The 16,435-nt window shown below is 62.5% G+C and overlaps 2 protein-coding genes across 4 annotated transcripts in view; both read right to left on the bottom strand.

The window, feature by feature from the left end:
- EHMT1 (euchromatic histone lysine methyltransferase 1) overlaps nt 1–3,094 on the bottom strand; it is a 110,851-nt gene extending 107,757 nt beyond the window's left edge. For both annotated transcript variants that reach the window (XM_052649717.1, XM_052649718.1), the window contains exon 1: nt 3,074–3,094. In XM_052649717.1, coding sequence (XP_052505677.1) covers nt 3,074–3,094 — 21 coding nt within the window. The remainder of the gene's footprint in view (nt 1–3,073) is intronic.
- A 3,424-nt stretch (nt 3,095–6,518) lies between these two features.
- On the bottom strand, nt 6,519–14,125 carry ARRDC1 (arrestin domain containing 1). 2 transcript variants are annotated; one of them, XM_052648908.1, is made up of 8 exons: nt 14,000–14,125; nt 8,583–8,693; nt 8,248–8,298; nt 8,002–8,156; nt 7,654–7,836; nt 7,382–7,558; nt 6,891–7,311; nt 6,519–6,817 (listed from the first exon to the last, which is right to left on the bottom strand). In XM_052648908.1, the coding sequence occupies exons 1-8, from the start codon at nt 14,115–14,117 to the stop codon at nt 6,753–6,755; spliced, it is 1,281 nt and encodes a 426-aa protein (XP_052504868.1). In that variant the 5' UTR covers nt 14,118–14,125; the 3' UTR covers nt 6,519–6,752. The 2 variants fall into 2 exon arrangements, with proteins under 2 accessions (XP_052504868.1, XP_052504867.1); XM_052648907.1 differs by having other exon boundaries at nt 6,519–7,311.
- Nucleotides 14,126–16,435: the final 2,310 nt, after the last annotated feature.

The following is a 16,435-nucleotide window of genomic DNA, read 5'->3' as shown; positions in this document are numbered from 1 at the left end:
ACAGAGTTCTCAACAGCAACAACAAAGACTATGAGATACTGAGACGCCAAGCCCAGCCAGACTGACTCTTTAAGTGCGGCGGCAGAATGGAAGCACTTTCAGACAGGCAAGTCCCAAAGTCTTGGTCCCAGCAACTACTTACCGGGAAGCTCCTGCAGACTGCTCACCGCCTCAAACAAGTGGGCGCACAGGGAGGGCCAGAGGCAAGGAGGCGGGCAGAGCCCCAGGGCGGCGGCGGCCGGCGTGCAGGCCCGGAAACAAGGCCAAGGCCCTCGGCTGGGCTGGAGCGCTGTGGCGAGGGCTGCTGAGCCGCCAAGGCTGAGGGGTAACAGGTTAAATTAAGGAGCACTTTACAGAATGAGCCACAGCTGGACACACTGCACACCTAGGGAATCAGGCAAGTGAAAAGTCAAGCGATCATTAATTCCAAGGAAATAAAAATGTCTGTACAAGGAAAGAGATCGAATTGTGTGTGGTCCACCGTCCAGCTCAGCAAGGCACAACAACCACCCGAAGATCCTGACAGGGACTTCACCACAACTGTGCGTTACCTAAACCAGAGAGAGTACAAGAAAACTGAAACCTCAGCGGGAGCCAGCAGATTACCCAGAAAATTGGTGAGAAAAGATAAGACAACACAAGCGTATTGCTTAGTGACACAAAGTGAAAGGGAAAGCCGCTCAGTCGTGTCGACTCTGCGAACCAGAATTCTCCAGGCCAGGGAATGGGTGGCCATTTCCTTCTCCAGAGGATCTTCCCAACCCAGGGATCGAACCCAAGCCTCCCACACTGCAGGCAGACTGTTTACCAGCTGAGCCACCAGGGAAGCCCCATAAGGTAAATGCCACAGAGAGTCAAGGGGCCGCTGCCTCTAGAGGGGACGCAGCTTCTTTGCCACCTTCAGGCACTACCTGACTTTCAACCATGCACGTGTGCATATCTCTTAAGAAACACAAGAGAAGAGACTCGCAGCAGCCACCCTGCTAGAAACGCAGAGGATTTTCCTGGGAAGGCCCTCCTGCTGAAAGGCAGCATCTTGCTGGGTCAAAAGCCTGAGGTGACCCTGAACACACACTAAACCGAAGGAGCACCCACTCAGTAATCCACAGAACGGAAGACAAATTCCAAAAGCGCGTTTCAAAATCCACAAAACGGGGGGCCTCTCCTCAGTGTGAAAAAGTGACCTTTTTCCAGGTCGAGGAAAGAAGAAAAAGCAAGCATGCAGGCAGATAAATTCCAAATGCCCACCTTCCGGCGTAATCATCTGGCCGTTAGAGAACCCTGACACAGTGCCCATTTCCCTGAGTTAGTGGCGACACCTGACCCCATGCCTAGCCACTGTCCAGCAGTCCCTCCCACCTCCACAAGAAGCACTGAGGACCACCCACCGAAGCCGAGCTTTCGTCAGCTTAAAGGGACCACCACAGACACAGCCCACGGGGCTCTGCAGCCACCACTGCATCCGTCTTCTGCACAAGCGCTGTGCCCTGGGGCTTCACCGTGCCTGTTCCCTACTGTGCCAACGGGCATGTAACTGTACCCACCTCAAAGATGACTGTCAGACTTCAGTGAGGGAATTCAGGCAGCTAAGGCAGGGCTGGACAGAGGTAAGGGCTTAGGAAACACAGGCTTGTCACTGCCACTGGCTCAGGCAAGCCCTCTAGTCAAGGCTGCCTGTGGAATCAGTGACGTCTGGGCCAATGTGTTCACCAATTACTAATTAAAAACCTACTATGTGCCAGACACCAAACAAGGGCTTACTGGATAACTGGCTGGGCCAAGTCACCCAATCGCCCCAAATCTCGCTTCCCATGCCAGTTAAACAGGAAACGGCAGCACCAACTGCACAGAGCAGAGAAAGCGGGAGAGGACTCACCTAAGGGCCTGCAGTGCCTGGGACCCAGAGGATGCTCAAGCGGTACCGCGATCACTGCTCCTCTTCTCTCCTGCAAGTGACCGGCGGCTATCTAATTCACCTTTTCCGTTTTGCTCAGCCTAACACACTCCTTGAGTGCTGCAGGTGCTAACAGACACTCTTCACGTTGAACTCAAGAACTTTCTCGCACGTTCTCAGGTTACTTACATCCACACCCACCAAAAATGCGAGAGAGAAATAAAGAAACGTTAAAAGACTGTGCATTACCTGGATAGAAGTGCAGGTCCTACACACCAGACTACTGTAACAGAGCCTCGTCACACACCTTGGCTTCCTGATCTTTAGAAGTCCCCGCGGTTCTTACTACACAGAAAACCTGGAGTCATTCCACAGAGAAACTGCTAGGTCATCACTTTCTTCCAAACTGGTCCCTCGTGTCAGCCCGGATAGCGCCGTTCCTGCCTTTCCCCAAGGAACACCGCCTCCCGCCGGCTTCTCCCTTCTGCGGGAAGCTAGTGGCCCATCTTAGAGTTTGCTTTCTCTGCTGCCACGAGCCAGGGAAAACTATTCTCGAGAGCGAGCAAACGGGAGGCCAGAAACATTAACAAAGGGAGGGCAACTTTTTACATCCAAAGCCCGCGTGAGCGGTTTGCCTGGAAATCCACCGAAGTCGTGCGACCGTACTCCTGACAGCCACGGAGCCGGCAGCTTTGTCCGGGGAGAAGAGCGCCGGCCCGGCCAACTTTTCCTTCAAGACCCAGCCATCCTCCCCGGAACAAAGTGAAAGGTCAGCGGGCGCAGGAGCGGCGCCGGGAGCGCACGGCTTCGCGTCGCCCGCGCCGCCAACTTGGCGGGCTCGCCCCACTTTCCCTTTTGTCCTCCGCCCCTCCCGCGGAGCTCCCGGTCGCGGCCCGAGGCCCGGGGTCGCGGCGCGCCGGGCGGCGGCCCTCCCCGCGCCCCCGCGCCGCCCGCCCGCCCGCACAAAGCGCGCCCCGCGCAGCGCGGCCCGGACGCCCGGCCGCCTCGGCCCGGCCTCGGCCCGAGGCGCGGCGGCGGCGGCGGCGGCGGCGGCGGCGGGGAGGCGCCCGCCCGCGCGCCCCGCGCCCCTGCCCGCGCGCCCGCCGCGCCCGGCCCGCCGGCCCGCGCCGCCCCCGCCGCGCCCGCGCCGCCCGCGCCCGCCGCCGGCCCGCTCCTCACCTCGGCATCGGCGGCGGCCATGGCCCGGGCCCGCAGCGTGGCCCCGCCCCTCCCGCGCGCCATCGCCCCGCCCGCCCCTCGCGGCCCGGGGCGGGGCGGGGCCGGCCGCGCGCGTCTGCGCCTGCGCGCGCCCCCGCGCCTGCGCGCTGCGGCCCGGCAGCGGCGGCCGCCGCGCGGGCCCGTGCGGGCCGGAACCGGGCGGGCGGCGGCCGCGGGGGCGGGGCCGCGCGGAGCGGGCTTCCGGGGTCGGCGCGGCTCCGGACGCCGGCCCGTCGCGGTCCTCGTGCCCGCGCGGTCCCCTTTCGCTCTGCGTAGGCGCGCTGGCGGGCCGGCCGGGGGTGCGGAAGGACCCCTGACCTCTCACCCCGGACACACATCGGTTCCGTCGGCCTTCGCAGAAGGCGGACCCCGGCCTGCGTCCTAGGGCGGTGCCCGCGCAGGGGGTTGTGCACGGGTGGGAGGGGTGCCCCAGTTGCGGCTGCGTCCGGTTAGGGAGAAGGGCCCGGCTCCGGGCCGGGGGTGCTCCGGTGGCGGGGCGCGCCTGTCCTGACCGCGAAGGCGGCCCTGAGCGGGAGGGATGAACGCCCCCTGGGGAGGGCTGCCCTCGTTGGCGGTGCTGCCTTGCGGGAGGCGTCTCAGTTAGTGTGAATGCCTTTGCGCCGGTGCTCGGCCGGGGGCATTTCCGGACTCGGGGGAAGATGCTCTGATTCAGGAAGATGCCCCGTATACGGCTGCGCTTTGGCTGGGGACAGTGTCCCATTGCGGGGGGGGGGGGGGGGGGGGGGGAATTGTCTCTTTGGAGGGCGCTCTGGTTAAGGAAAATGCCTGGCTTATACAAGGGAAGTGGGATTCTCCAGTGTGGAGGTGGTCCCGGTTGGGCAGCCTCTCGGATCACCCCAGCCTTCCTGCAGGCCACCCAGCTATGCACAGGGTGAGACCTTTCCCGCGCACCCAAGCAGCCTTCACTGGACAGCGCCGCACAGACTGGCCTGGGCCACCCGCTCCGCATGGTTCCACCCGTTTCTTCCATCCCTTGGGAGTTGAGGGAAGACTCAGACTGAAATTGCGGTTCTCTGGCCGGGCTGCACGACAGGAACTGAGGAGGTCCCAAGTCAGAAGCTAATCTGAGTCTGAGCCTCGGGGCTGTGAGGGTTCAGTCTCGAGGAAATCTGGCATTGAGAGGACCCACAGCTGCAGAGGAGGCAGCGGACGACCCTAAGTACCGAGGAAGCCTTCCCCAGGTTTAGGGGGTGGGGGGCGACCTAAGCCAACTTCTGACAGGCCGGGAACCCCAAGCACTGTCTGGAGCCTCAGGAGAGGCGGCTCAGGGCTGTCCTCTGGCCTGCACAGCCAAGCTAGCCTTCGCCTACACCTGCCTCTCTGATGCCATCTCCGTCTCCACTCCTGCCTTGGGCCCTAGTCTGCCCCTTCTCTGAAACACTTTTTTCTCAGCTATCTCACTTGTTGACAATCCTTAGGTCCTAAATACCACCTCTTCAGGGAAGTGTATCCTTGCACCTGCTTAAAAATACTACTGCACCCCAAAACTTCCTTATTTCACTCCGTAGCATTCCATTGCCATATTGTCTGTCTTCCCCACTAGAATTCAAGTCCCAAAGGTCAGGGATTTTTGTTTGGTGTGCCCTAGTACCGAGAACAATGTTTGGCAGGCAGGAGGCAAATATTTGTTCAAAGAAGAAAAGAGTTAAGATGTGGGAGAAAGTCTCTTACCAGGCAAATATCGACCGTAAATGAATGTGTCAGAAGTAGGCAATGCTCCCATTTTTCAGGGTCAGCCCAACCCACCCTAGGCTAGTATTATCCCTGCTCACTGATGACGCATTATGTTTTGTCCCTGTGACTATCAGGTCAGTCCTGAGAGGTGGACATCATTTTTATCCACGGTCTTGTCGGTGTGCAAGATAAAAGGGGGTGGGGGTGCCTTCCACGTTACACGACTGTCAAGAAGCAGAGATGGGATTTGAAACAGGCAGTCTCGACCGTGAGGCTGCAGCTTCTAGCGGATTTTCACAGGCCACCCTGCCTGCAGCATGCTTCGTGCTCTTCTCCAGTGTGCATTTTCTCCTTGTCCCACAAATAGAGTCAGGTTTTAGGGTACATGGCTGCCTGCACATTCCCAGGTAGGGTGGCCAGTGGGATTTGCAAAATCGATACTGCTGTCCCCCAGAAAGTGGGAGGTGCAAGCCTGGCAACCCGGATGGCAGAACTGCCCGCCTGAACCAGCCTGAACAGAGGTGTCGCCCCCGACTTGAGAATGACAGCTGTGCCATCTCCGGACTATTAAATGTGCAAGAAATAAACCTCTTTCATGTTCTGGGGGGGGCGGGGGGAGGCACTCGACTTGTCCCCTTATAGTCCCATGAGCTTATCATAGTTAACTGGCACACCTAGCCAAAGTGACTCCTTCACCACACGGCAGAGCTGGATTTTGAACCTGAAGTCATAACACCACCTCCAGGGTCTCCCAAAGCACGCCAGGATCCTGGCCCTGCAAGACTTTTACAGGTGCTCTGGAACTCTGCAGAATGCCTCTTTGGGAAACCCTGCCTTTTTATTTGTCCCTGGGTTCCTTGCATCCTAGACGACAGTCCTTTGCAGACCTCGGGAGCAGGCTTGTGTGTTCACACATGGATGCGAGTGGAGAAGCTGAACCCCTCCGAACTGAGACTTGGCTGTGGTGCCAACAGGGACAGATTTTGAGGGCAAGGGACTTGGGGAAGCCTCACCCTGACTGGATTTCCTCTTGCGCATGAGGTCTAAACTGCATTGCCTGGAGTGATTGGTGCTAACAAAATGGAACAGGGGTGGCCTTCTCGCCTTATCACAAAGCCACTTTAAGTTAACGCTGAGGCTCCAGACATGTAAGCTGCCTCCGAAGTCACGTCCTGAAGTAGAACCGGGAGGCCAAACGCCAGCCCCAGCCCTTGTTAATCGCCACTGCTGCTTAGCCCGAAGCGACCAACAGCCACCGTCTGGACCAAGACGCCCGGAAGTATAAGTGACCCAGAGAGGAAAGACGGGGCACGGATGGCGAGGGTGGGGCCAAAGAGGGGCGTGTCCTGCATGGAAAGGCGGGTGGGCGGACCCGGGGAGAGGCGCGGCGACGAGGGGCGTGTCCAGCGGGAGGGGCTGGGCACACCCCCCAGGTCCGGGGCAGCCACCTCTTCACGACCCTGTATACTAGCCCACCGGGCCCTTCTGCCCGTGGGAATCGCCAGGCAAGAATACTGGAATGCGTTGCCACGCCCTCCTCTAGGAGATCTTCCCAACCGAGGGATCAAGCCCATGGCCTCTTGGGTCTCCGGCACTGGCAGGTGGTTCCTTACCGCTGGAGCCGCCTGGGCAGCCCGATACCCGCTGCTGGCGGGAAACACAGACCCCACAGAGGAGGGCCCCGACAGGCACTGTGCCCAGCGCTACAAACGAAGCACTTTATTTACACCGCGTCTCTCTAGGCCTCAACCCCCTGGGAGAGGCCGACTGCTGGGGAGCTGAGGAGGCTGGCCGGGGCAGAGGCTGGTCCAGAGGTAGAGGCCGCGGGAAGAGCGGGCAGCAGCGGGTCCTGAGTGGGCCGGGCCAGGCCAGGAGTGAAGGCACGAGGTCCTGGGCGCCCCGTCCCAGGGCAGAGGGCCGCCCGTCCAGAGGAGCTGGCGTGGGGTCAGCTCCCCGGGGTCAAGCCAGGGTCCACACCACCACAGCTCTGCTCATAGGACGGCGGGGCCTCTGCAGGGAGACAGCCAGGTCTGCACAGGGCCCGGGGCACTCCCTCCCCGCCAGGCCCCAGGCCCCCACTCACCATAGGGGTAGCCCCACGAGCTATACTCCGGGGGGAGGATCAGGGTGCTGGAGGTGGGCACCGGACCTCCAGAACCCTCTGCAAAGTAGGGCACAGTGGCACCTGTGGAGATGCACAAGGGAGGTGGCAGAGGGTGCGGAGCAGGGCTGCCATCCTGAGGACGGGGTTCTGGGGCACCGTGGGGCACAGAGCCAAGGGCTGCATGCGGCTGCTGCTGCTGGGAGTGGCTCTTGGTGGAGAGAGAGACAGGATCCGAGAAGAAGTGAGGGCCACTGGCCACAGCCTCCGCCTCCTCCTGGGGCGGCGCCGAGGGTACTACCAGGCCGGGGCCTGGCCAGGGGCTCAGTGGGACGTGGTTCACAGCGATGTTCCCGATGAAGACCGGGAGCGTCACGACAGCTTCCGGTTGTTTCAGGGAGACCTAGGGAGGTTGTGCGTGTGAGGAGCCAGGCCGCGGCCCATCCTCCCTCCCCACCCCTGATCCCTACCACCTGCAGATAGTAGTCCACGTGGATAAGGCTGCAGCCCGGCAGGGCGGACTGGGGCAGGGCGGGCACCAGAACCTGCTCCTGCCACTGAGCCCGCCGCCAGGCCTTGACGCCGGCCCCCTCCACCTCGGCGATGGTCCGCACGTCGTAAATCCAGCGCTTGGCCTTGTAGGACACTTTCTGGGGAAGGGCCAGCGTGTGAGCCTGGGCAGGCCAGCCACCCGCCCCTCCTCTGCCCCATGGGGACGGGGCCCAGCAGCCATGGGGACACTGACCTGCAGCAGACTGGCCACCACCGGGCTGGTGTCCTTGCCTGACTGGTTCTCAATGTCTGCCTGCAGCCGCAGCACCTGCCCTACCACGTAGCCTCGGAGGTCGGTGCTGGCCGTGAGGACCACGCTGCCCGTCTTCACCAGCTTGTAGGAGAACTTCTTGGTGGTGGAGGCCACATTGGGTTGCTTGGGAGGAGAGCAGGGAAGGGGTTTGGCGGGTGTGAGCAGACAGGATCCCCAGGGTCAGCTCAGAACTGAGGCTGCTGCTTCCACAGGCCGCCTCACCTGCGCTGGGGACAGGGCATCAGACAAGGGTGGCAGCCACCCGGGAGGCCACTGCCCCAGGCTCACCTCGATGTCTGGGATGCTGTTCAGGTTCAGGGGACTCAAGATGTAGAACACGCGGCTGCACTGGTGATCCTTGGAAAAACGTGGCGTGTCGATGGTGGCCCGCACCTGGTGTACAATCTTCCCGAAAGGGCCCTCAAAGGACGTGGGAGCCGTGGCTAGAGAGAGAGCGGGGGCTAAGGTCCCACTGTCCCCCACCTCCCACCCGCCCTCACCAACTGCCACCGCCGGGCCGGGGCGGGCTCTCACCAGGAAGCAGGAACTGGAAGGGGAAGCTGTGCTCTCCAGCAGGCAGGCTCCCTGAGGACACGAGAGAGGTGGGGAGAAGGGACAAGGCGCCATCACAGGGCCCAGGGCAGAAGCAGGCCCTGCAGCCGACAAGCTCCCACTGCACCCGTCCAAACCTGGGAGGAACTGGCCCCTTCAGCCCCAAGCCCCCAGCAGGCAGTGCCCTGTTCCTGCCACAGAGAGAAACCCCGGGAGAGGGCGGGCCAGCCACGGGGAGGCCAGAGGCAGGTGGGAAAGTAGGGGGACAGACAGACCCGTCTCAGTGGGAGGAGGTGAGGGGTGGGTTCCAGACTCACCCTTGTCGGCCAGAGACAGGGCGCTGTTGAAGTAGCTCTCCTCCACCGCCCAGGCCGAGTCGTTGGCCTTGTTGGACACCCTGCAGGACCCCGTGCAGGTCACGCGGATGGCTGCAAGGCGGGGACCGTGTGAGCCGCAGGCAGGTGCTGGCGCGGGGCCCTCCCTAGCCCCAGCATAGGCATTCAGGCAGGACTGATGAGACCCAGGGTCTCCCAGCAGGCAGCGCCGATGAGACCCAGGGTCTCCCAGCAGGCAGCACCGATGAGACCCAGGGTCTCCCAGCATAGGCATTCAGGCAGGACTGATGAGACCCAGGATCACCCAGCGAGGCTCTGGGAAGGCCAGTGCGCAGCCGGCTGCCCTCCAGAGGACACTGCCTGCCTCTTCCACTTCCCGCGGTGCTCCCACCGAGCCGGGGTGCTGAGGCACAGGGCTCCACACGTCCTGCAGTCCAGAACAGGAAGTCCCTGACGGTCACCCAGTTGACCCCTGGGCAAACCCCAGCCCCTTGACCCTGCACCAGACCCTAGAAAACCCCTTCCCTGCAAGGGAAGCTTAAGAAACCTTTGGTGAACAGAGGCGGGTGGGGCAGCTGACCTTCAACCCCACCTTCCTGCTGCCTCACAGGCATGTCAGTGAGGCTGGGAGGCACCCCTCCAGGCACCAGGAAGCTACCTATTAGCCCTCATGCAGCAGGAATGTGGTCAGACTCGCCTGAGAAAATAGGAGACCAGCAGTCTGGCACGCCAGAGGGTGGGGACACCTTGGCTCCTGGTCCAGAACTGCCCAGGAGCGCTGATTTCTGCATTGAGGTGGCTGGGCCTTCCCTCTGCTCCCAGGGGAAGCCCACAGACAGGAACCAGGCAGCAGGTCACTGCCCCTGTCCAGGCCGTGCTCAGGAACTCAAACTGCTCAGTCCAGAGCCCACTACCTCAGTCAGAAGGCTGTGGCTGGACCTGCCACAGCCAAGGCTGGTCACCGGAGGGGACACCACAGCTGGAGGCCCGCAGGCCAGGGGGTGGGGACACAATGACAGGTAGCCCCACGGCTCCCTCCTTCCTTCCTCTCCCTGCAAGCTGAGTCAAGACCAGAGATTTAGCCTGTCTGCCAGCCGCCCTTCCTCCCCTGAACTGAGGGATTAGTGAAGGAAGGCAGCTCGGAATCTGATACCTTCCTGACGTAGCCACCAGGCAGAAGGCGGTGTCTCGAGTGCCCGGGCTGGGGGAGGCAGTGGCACCAGCTCTGTCCCCGGCTCCCCAGGTGGGCCCCACCTTGCTGACAGGGGACAGGCCTGCTGCGGGTCACCCACAGTGCGCTGGGCTGCCCTCCACGAACCCCTGGCTCCCCCTCCGCCCCGTCGGCACTTCCAGTGACTGGCCTCAGCCTCCATGCCAGCGCAGAGTCACTGCCAGGACCTCAGCCCTAATTTCTCATCTCTGCTCCACCGGCCATCCCCTCCGAGGGCCAGACCTGGAACTGTTCCCTCTGGAAGTCCGAAGGCACACCAGCAGCGCGCCTGCAGACCAGCACGGCCCAGGAGATGCAGCAAGGAACAGACAGAAAAGCGGAAGCCGGCCTGGAAGACACCCTAGCGGAGTCCAGACACTGTACTGCTTGAAACTCCCCGTGGAGAAGGCGTCCCCCCCCACCGGCAAATCAGGCTGGCCTGGAACGCTGGGGACGGCAGAATATGCTGGAAGAAGCGCAGTGGTCCCTACGCTGGCCTGGTGCCGGCCGGGCACTGTCAAGTGACCCCAGTGGATGGACACGGAGCTGAAGAACCACCCAAAGACTTCGGCCCAAAATCTTGACTCACAACAGCATGAGTTAAAATGGTTGCTTTAAACCACTGAGGTTAGGGGTGATGTGCTACTTAAGGGTGACTGTCGCATAGCAGCAGATAAAGGAATAGCGGTCTAACCTCACTAGAACTCAAGGAAACTCAGGTGACTTCCCATTCTAACCCATCAGGTTGGCAAATGTTTGACGGGTTACAGCCGGGTCTAATAGAGAGACCCTTGCTTACGGCGGTCAGACTGTCGGCCGACACGGGGGCCTGGAGGCGAAGCCGACAGATCTCTGCAGATTTTACACACAGGTTCCAGGGCCCAGCAGTTCCCCTTAGACTCCCACCCTGTTTACTCAGGCGCCCCCAGCAATGCTCCTCATAACGGCAAACCAGCTAGGCACAGCCTCCAGGTCCAACAGCAGGGCGGATAGACCAGGCACATGCTCAGCCAGAACCCAGCTCCAGCATTAAGGTGAACAAGCCACGGTGGCACCTGGCCCCAGAAAAACAGACCGACCCTTGGTTATCCCAGGCGGGCATGAACTGCTCAACCTTCCCCATGATCGGGCCACAGCCTCCTCTGCAAACAGGCTGAGCCCTCTTCGGGGACCCTGCCTGTGGGAGCCATCACCAGCCTGGGGTCAGATGGCCCATCCCTGCGCGTGCTCTCCTCCGCAGGGGAGCGGTGGAGACGCAGGGAGAGCCTCAGGTCTCCTCGGTCCTCCAAGGAGGACCGTCACATGGATCCTGTGCCAGAGTGACCTCTGGAACTTCTTGAGCCAGCACGCTCACCTGCCAGCAGCCTCCTCCCAGGCACCACCTGCAATCTGACCATGACGATCTCTGTGTCCCCACCTCCGCCAGCTCCCACAGACCTGGGTGGCCCAGCTTCCGCCGCACCCTCTCACTGCAGCTCTGGCTGGAGAGCTGCTTCCTTCTGTCCCGTTTCCAAATCTGTAACACCTGAGGAATGACGACGCCCACCTCCCAGTGTTCCCGGGACTCAAGGACTCGTGGGTTGGTCCTTGGGAAGTGGGAAAGGCCTCTGGCCCAGGATGAGAGCGCAGTGAGTCGCCAGAGCCAGGGGCTGGCTGCTGCTGTCGTCCAGGCATCGCCCTCCCCTGTTGAGAGCAGAACACAGGCCAGCCCCGCCTGACCCCCGCCTGACCCTCTGACTGGGCTGGACCCAGGCTCCAGGGAAGCACCTCCTTCCCCAGCTGTCTTCCACATGAGCCCCCAGGGCTGACTGCAGATCAACACGGAGTCTCCTTAGCCAAGTGCTTAGAGGCCTGCCGCCTCCCAGCCTCCACGTCCTGCTGGGGGCCTCCCTGCTGCATCACTGGCTGGTTGCAGGAGCTCAGTTCAGTTCAGTTCAGTCGCTCAGTCATGTCCGACTCTTTGCAACCCCAGGGACTGCAGCATGGCAGGCGTCCCTGTCCATCACCCACTCCCGGATCCTACCCAAACTCACGTCCATTGAGTCGGTGATGCCATCCAATCATCTCATCCTCTGTCGTCCCCTTCTCCTCCTGCCTTCAATCTTTCCCAGCATCAGGGTCTTTTCACCTGAGTCAGCTCTTCGCATCAGGGGGCCAAAGTATTGGAGTTTCAGCTTCAACATCAGTCCTTCCAATGAATATTCAGGACTGACTTCCTTTAGGACGATTCCGTTTAGGAAGGAAACCCTAGGGGCCCTGCTCCTATGGATGCTGGAGCGCAACAAGTATCTTTTGGGTGAAAGTTAAAAACAGCCATGGGGGCTTCCCTGGTGGCTCATCTGGTGAAGAGCTCACCTGCAAAGGCGGGAGACGAGGATTCGATGCCTGATCCAGGGAGATCCCCCCTGCCTCGGAGCAACAAGCCTGAGCACTGTGACTACCGAGCCTGCGCTCTAGAGGCCGGGAGCTGCAGCCCGTGTGCCCCCGGAGCGTGCGCCCCCGGAGCGTGCGCCCCCGGAGCCTGTGCCCCCTGGAGCCTGTGCCCCCGGAGCCTGTGCCCCTCAACAAGAGAAGCCGCCGCAGTGAGAAGCCCAAGCACCGCAACCAGGGCGCAGCCGCTGCTCGCCACAAGCAGAGCAAAGCCCGTGCGGCAGTGAAGACCCAGCACAGCCACAGACCAACATGAAAGTCAAAATTAAAAACTCAGCCTGTCCTCTCTCACCCCTCGGCCTACCCCTGGGGGCAGCCTGGATAAAGCCCTCTCTGGCCCGAGGCCCCCGCTCCGCTGGGAGCACCTTACAGTCAGGACCGTCAGCAGGGTCTCCAGCCTGCTGCGACCCAGCTGTCCATTTACCCACATCCCACCCACCATGTGGAGGCTGGAAGGCTCTGCCCAGCCCAGGTTAGTCGTGCACAGCTCGGGCCACTCCTCCACTATAGTTACCCTGGACCCCAGCTACGGGGGACGACAGGTCAGCAGACGGTCAGCAGGCCAGATGGGGAGCTCCGCGTGGGATCTCATAGGGTCTGTCTGTCCTCAGGCCTGCCCCTCCTTTCTGTGCCCCGCCGGCTGCACTCACCTCTCACCACCAGCTTGTGCCCCAGAGAAAAGATGCACCAGCCGCGGAGCCCCTGCCAACCACACCTACCCAACCAACTCAACCCCAAACTCCCAAGTGTGGAGACATTAAAAGGGGGGGGGGGGGGGGCCACCTGTCCAGGATGAGGCAGTAGCTGCCCAGAAAGGAGGACAGTGGCTCTCTGTCCTCAGGGGCACCCCATGTGCTGGTCAACCCCACGGGCGAGCCTGGGCGTCCAGAAGGAAGCCCCTGCAGCTATGGTTCTAGCCAATCAGCCCCGAGGTAGAGAAGCACCCCAGGACAGACACGCCACACAGCCTCACTCACCCTTAGCGCGGGGCTCATGAAAGAGGCCCAGCCCCCGACTGCGTCCTCGTCCACCGCCCGGGTGTGAGGTCCCCCAAAGGGCCCCGTCCACACCTCAGGCAGCAGACCAGGCCGGCGCCGTCAGGGAGCCCTAGCAAGGGCCGCCGCAGCAACCGGATCCCGGGTCTCAAAGTCCCAGCTGTCTGCGCCAGCAGAGAGACCGGATCGGAGGGCTCAGGTTCGGGTCCCAGATGCTCCCTGGGTTGGGCCCTGCGGCGCGCGGGGATAAGCAAGACCCTCTCAGCCCTCAGGGCCTGGCTGGGTGTCAGCAGGGCCCCGCGGCCCGGCCGGGGACCCGCACACTCGGGGGGGCTGCCTGAGTGTCTGGGGGAGAAAGCGAGCGCGAGCCGGGCTCGAGGGGAGGGCCCCGCAGGTGCGGGGCGCAGTGGATCGGAGACCCGACAGGGAAAGTCAGGTCGGAGGCGTCGCGGGTCCAGGTCAGAGCGGCCTTCGGCAAACCAGAAGGGCTCGAAGCCGCGGCCCCGAGTCTGGCCGCCCCTTGGCGGAAGGACAGGAAGGGCAGATGCGGAAGGACTGGGCCACCCTCGCTTCCCTGCTCCGCCCCGCCCGGCGCCGGCCTCCCACCCCGCGGCCCGCCGCCCGCCCGGCGGCCCCGCAGCCCTCCCCGCCCCGGTCGGACGAGAGCCCCCGGCCGCAGAGGTCCCGCGCTCCGCGCCCGCTCGGCCGCTCCGGGGCGCCGCCCGCTCGCCGCAGGTGCGGCCCTCCCCGGACCCCGCGCCCACCTCGGAAGGGCAGCGGCGCCGCCAGGCGCACGCGCACGGCCCCCACCAGCGGCTCCCCCGGGCTGTAGACGACGCGGCCGTGGTTCAGGCGGACCTCGAAGAGCTGCACCCGCCCCATCCCGCGGCCCTGCCGGGCGGCCGCACTGAGCCGCCTTCGCCCCCGCCCCGCCGGCGCCGCGGCCGCCGCGCTCCCAGCCCCGCCCTCCGCCGGCCCCGCCCCCGCCGGCCACACCCCCGACACGCCCCGTTCGTCCAGGCCACGCCCCCACCGCCGCGCCACGCCCCCTCCAACGTTCGCACCCCGGTCCCCGCGCCCCGCCCCTTAGCCTGCCCGGCCTCTCCCCGGCCGTTCCCCCTTCTCGTCCCCAGCCCTCCCTCCCCCCGGGCTCCCCAACGCCCCCGCCCGCTCCAGCCCTGCCCCCAGCCGCGCCTGGGTCGGCCCGCCCGGCCTCTCCCCGCCCACCCCCCGGCCCGCCTAGCGCAGCTCCCGCGCAGCTCCCGCGCAGCTCCCGCGCAGCTCCCGCGCAGCTCCCGCGCAGCTCCAGCGCAGCTCGCGGGAGCCCGGCGCACCTGCGCCCCCTGCCGCCCCACCTGTCGAGGGGCGGCCCGGGCCGGCCCCCACCCCAGGCTCCGCCCAGGGGTCGCCCCCGCCCCGCCGGAGGTCTCCAGGCTGGGCTCGTGTCCCGGGCGGTGGGCGCTTGGTCGGCCGCGAGGAGCGGGGCGTGGTGAGGGGGTGAGGACAGAGAAGGCGGTGCTGGGCGCCTCCTGGCTGCGTAAATACCGGGTTGCTGTAAGGAGGGCGTCAGGATGATGCCAGGTGTTTGTCCAGAACAGCTAGGCGGAACGGGTGGCATTTTTTGGTGGAGACACAAGCTATTTTGGAAGAAAATCATGACCGGCAGAGGCAGAGGCGCTCGTCAGGCACCTGAGTGAACTGGCACTTCTAGGCATGAGTCGGGGGGGCACGAAGGACGAAAGATTTGTCAGAGACATGTTTGTACCTGGTGACTCTATTCAGGACGCTGAAGGCATCAGAATCGGGGTTGAGAACCGCAGAAACCTAATCTAGGCCTCCAGCGACAAACAGAGGCCTTAGTCTTATAGGCTGAGGGGTCCCGGAGGCCAGGGCGATCCTGAGACCAGGGCTCTCCAGGGCTCTCTCAGGCTCCAGGCCCACCTGGCCCACCTGGGACTCTGATGAGGCAAGAGGGAGCCTCTGGTTGGCTGGTCTGACACTTTGCTGTCAGGGGCGTGCAAATGGGGGAACCTCTGAACCAGGAGTTTGTGATGGTGAGAAATTGTGGGAAGCCCTAACATGCTGAATATCCATGGCAGAAATCAAAGAGGAAGTGTTTGAGGAAACAGGGCGAGAGAGTGTGCTGGCTGCTGCAGAGATGGAGGCAGAAACAGGGGCCTTTATCCCAGGCCACCTCTATTTCCCGCAGTTGGCCCCTGGTAGGGCTCTGCACACGCCTTACTCCGACCCTGCCCCACCCGTCCCCCTCCAGAAGCTCTGCTGCTACGTCCTCCTGTCCACCGTCACCACCTGACATCCCATTTCTCTAAACATTCCTTTCCTCTTGTTCTCAGAACCCAGGCTTCTCCTGGCAGCTCTAAAGTATAAATGCTTATTTTCAAACAATGCGTCTACCTCTGGGCCTGCAAGTGGGGTGAACTCCTGGCTCTTTATGACTGCTTCCAGACCATTTGCCCCTTCACCCGACTAACTTCCAGCTGTAACTCTCATCTTCTCAGAGTAATATTCCATCCCGCACCCCTGGCGCTGTTACTGTTACTCTCAGAGTCGAGGCCCACCTCCCCTTACTCCTCGGGGAGTTCAGCGCCCGACTCACTCACTCCCTGCCGCTCTCTCCCCAGTGCCACCGGTGCCGGAATTCTGACCTCAGAGTCCGCATAGCTTCCCTCCAGTTTTCATTCCTGGCCTATATCTGAACATCTAGGATATGTTGTAATCAGCTATGGTAAGGTGACAGACACAGAGCCAACTGCCTTGAAAGAAGCATTCAAAGCTTACACTTCCCAAGAGGGGCAAGCCACTCAATGCAGGGCTGCCTGGGGAAGCACCAGTGTCAGCTGGGAGCGGGAGGAGGGACGAGAGCTTGGCCAGAGCCTTGCCTGTGTTTTCAGTGGGCAGGAGGGAGGCGGGCAAGTTTCCGCAAGCTGAGGATTGGGTAGTGAATAATTTCAGTGATCTACTGTTGTCCAGTACCTGGCCCTGGGTGATTGGCCTGGTGTGCAATGAAAGGAGGTGGTTGGGGTGTGGGCTCTGGACCGGTCGGTGTGCATGTGAAAGCTGTGTTGGCAGGTGAGTTGTTTGCTGTCTCTAGGAATTAGCCAGCCTGGGAGGGGCAGTCTCTCCCCAGCCAGCAAGGCCCTCAAGATGTCAAAGCATCAAAGACAGAAAATAAAAAGCAT

The sequence above is a fragment of the Budorcas taxicolor genome, chromosome 11, assembly GCF_023091745.1.
Source record: "Budorcas taxicolor isolate Tak-1 chromosome 11, Takin1.1, whole genome shotgun sequence".
Lineage (NCBI taxonomy): Eukaryota > Metazoa > Chordata > Mammalia > Artiodactyla > Bovidae > Budorcas > Budorcas taxicolor.
This window is presented reverse-complemented; position numbering and strand designations above follow the sequence as displayed.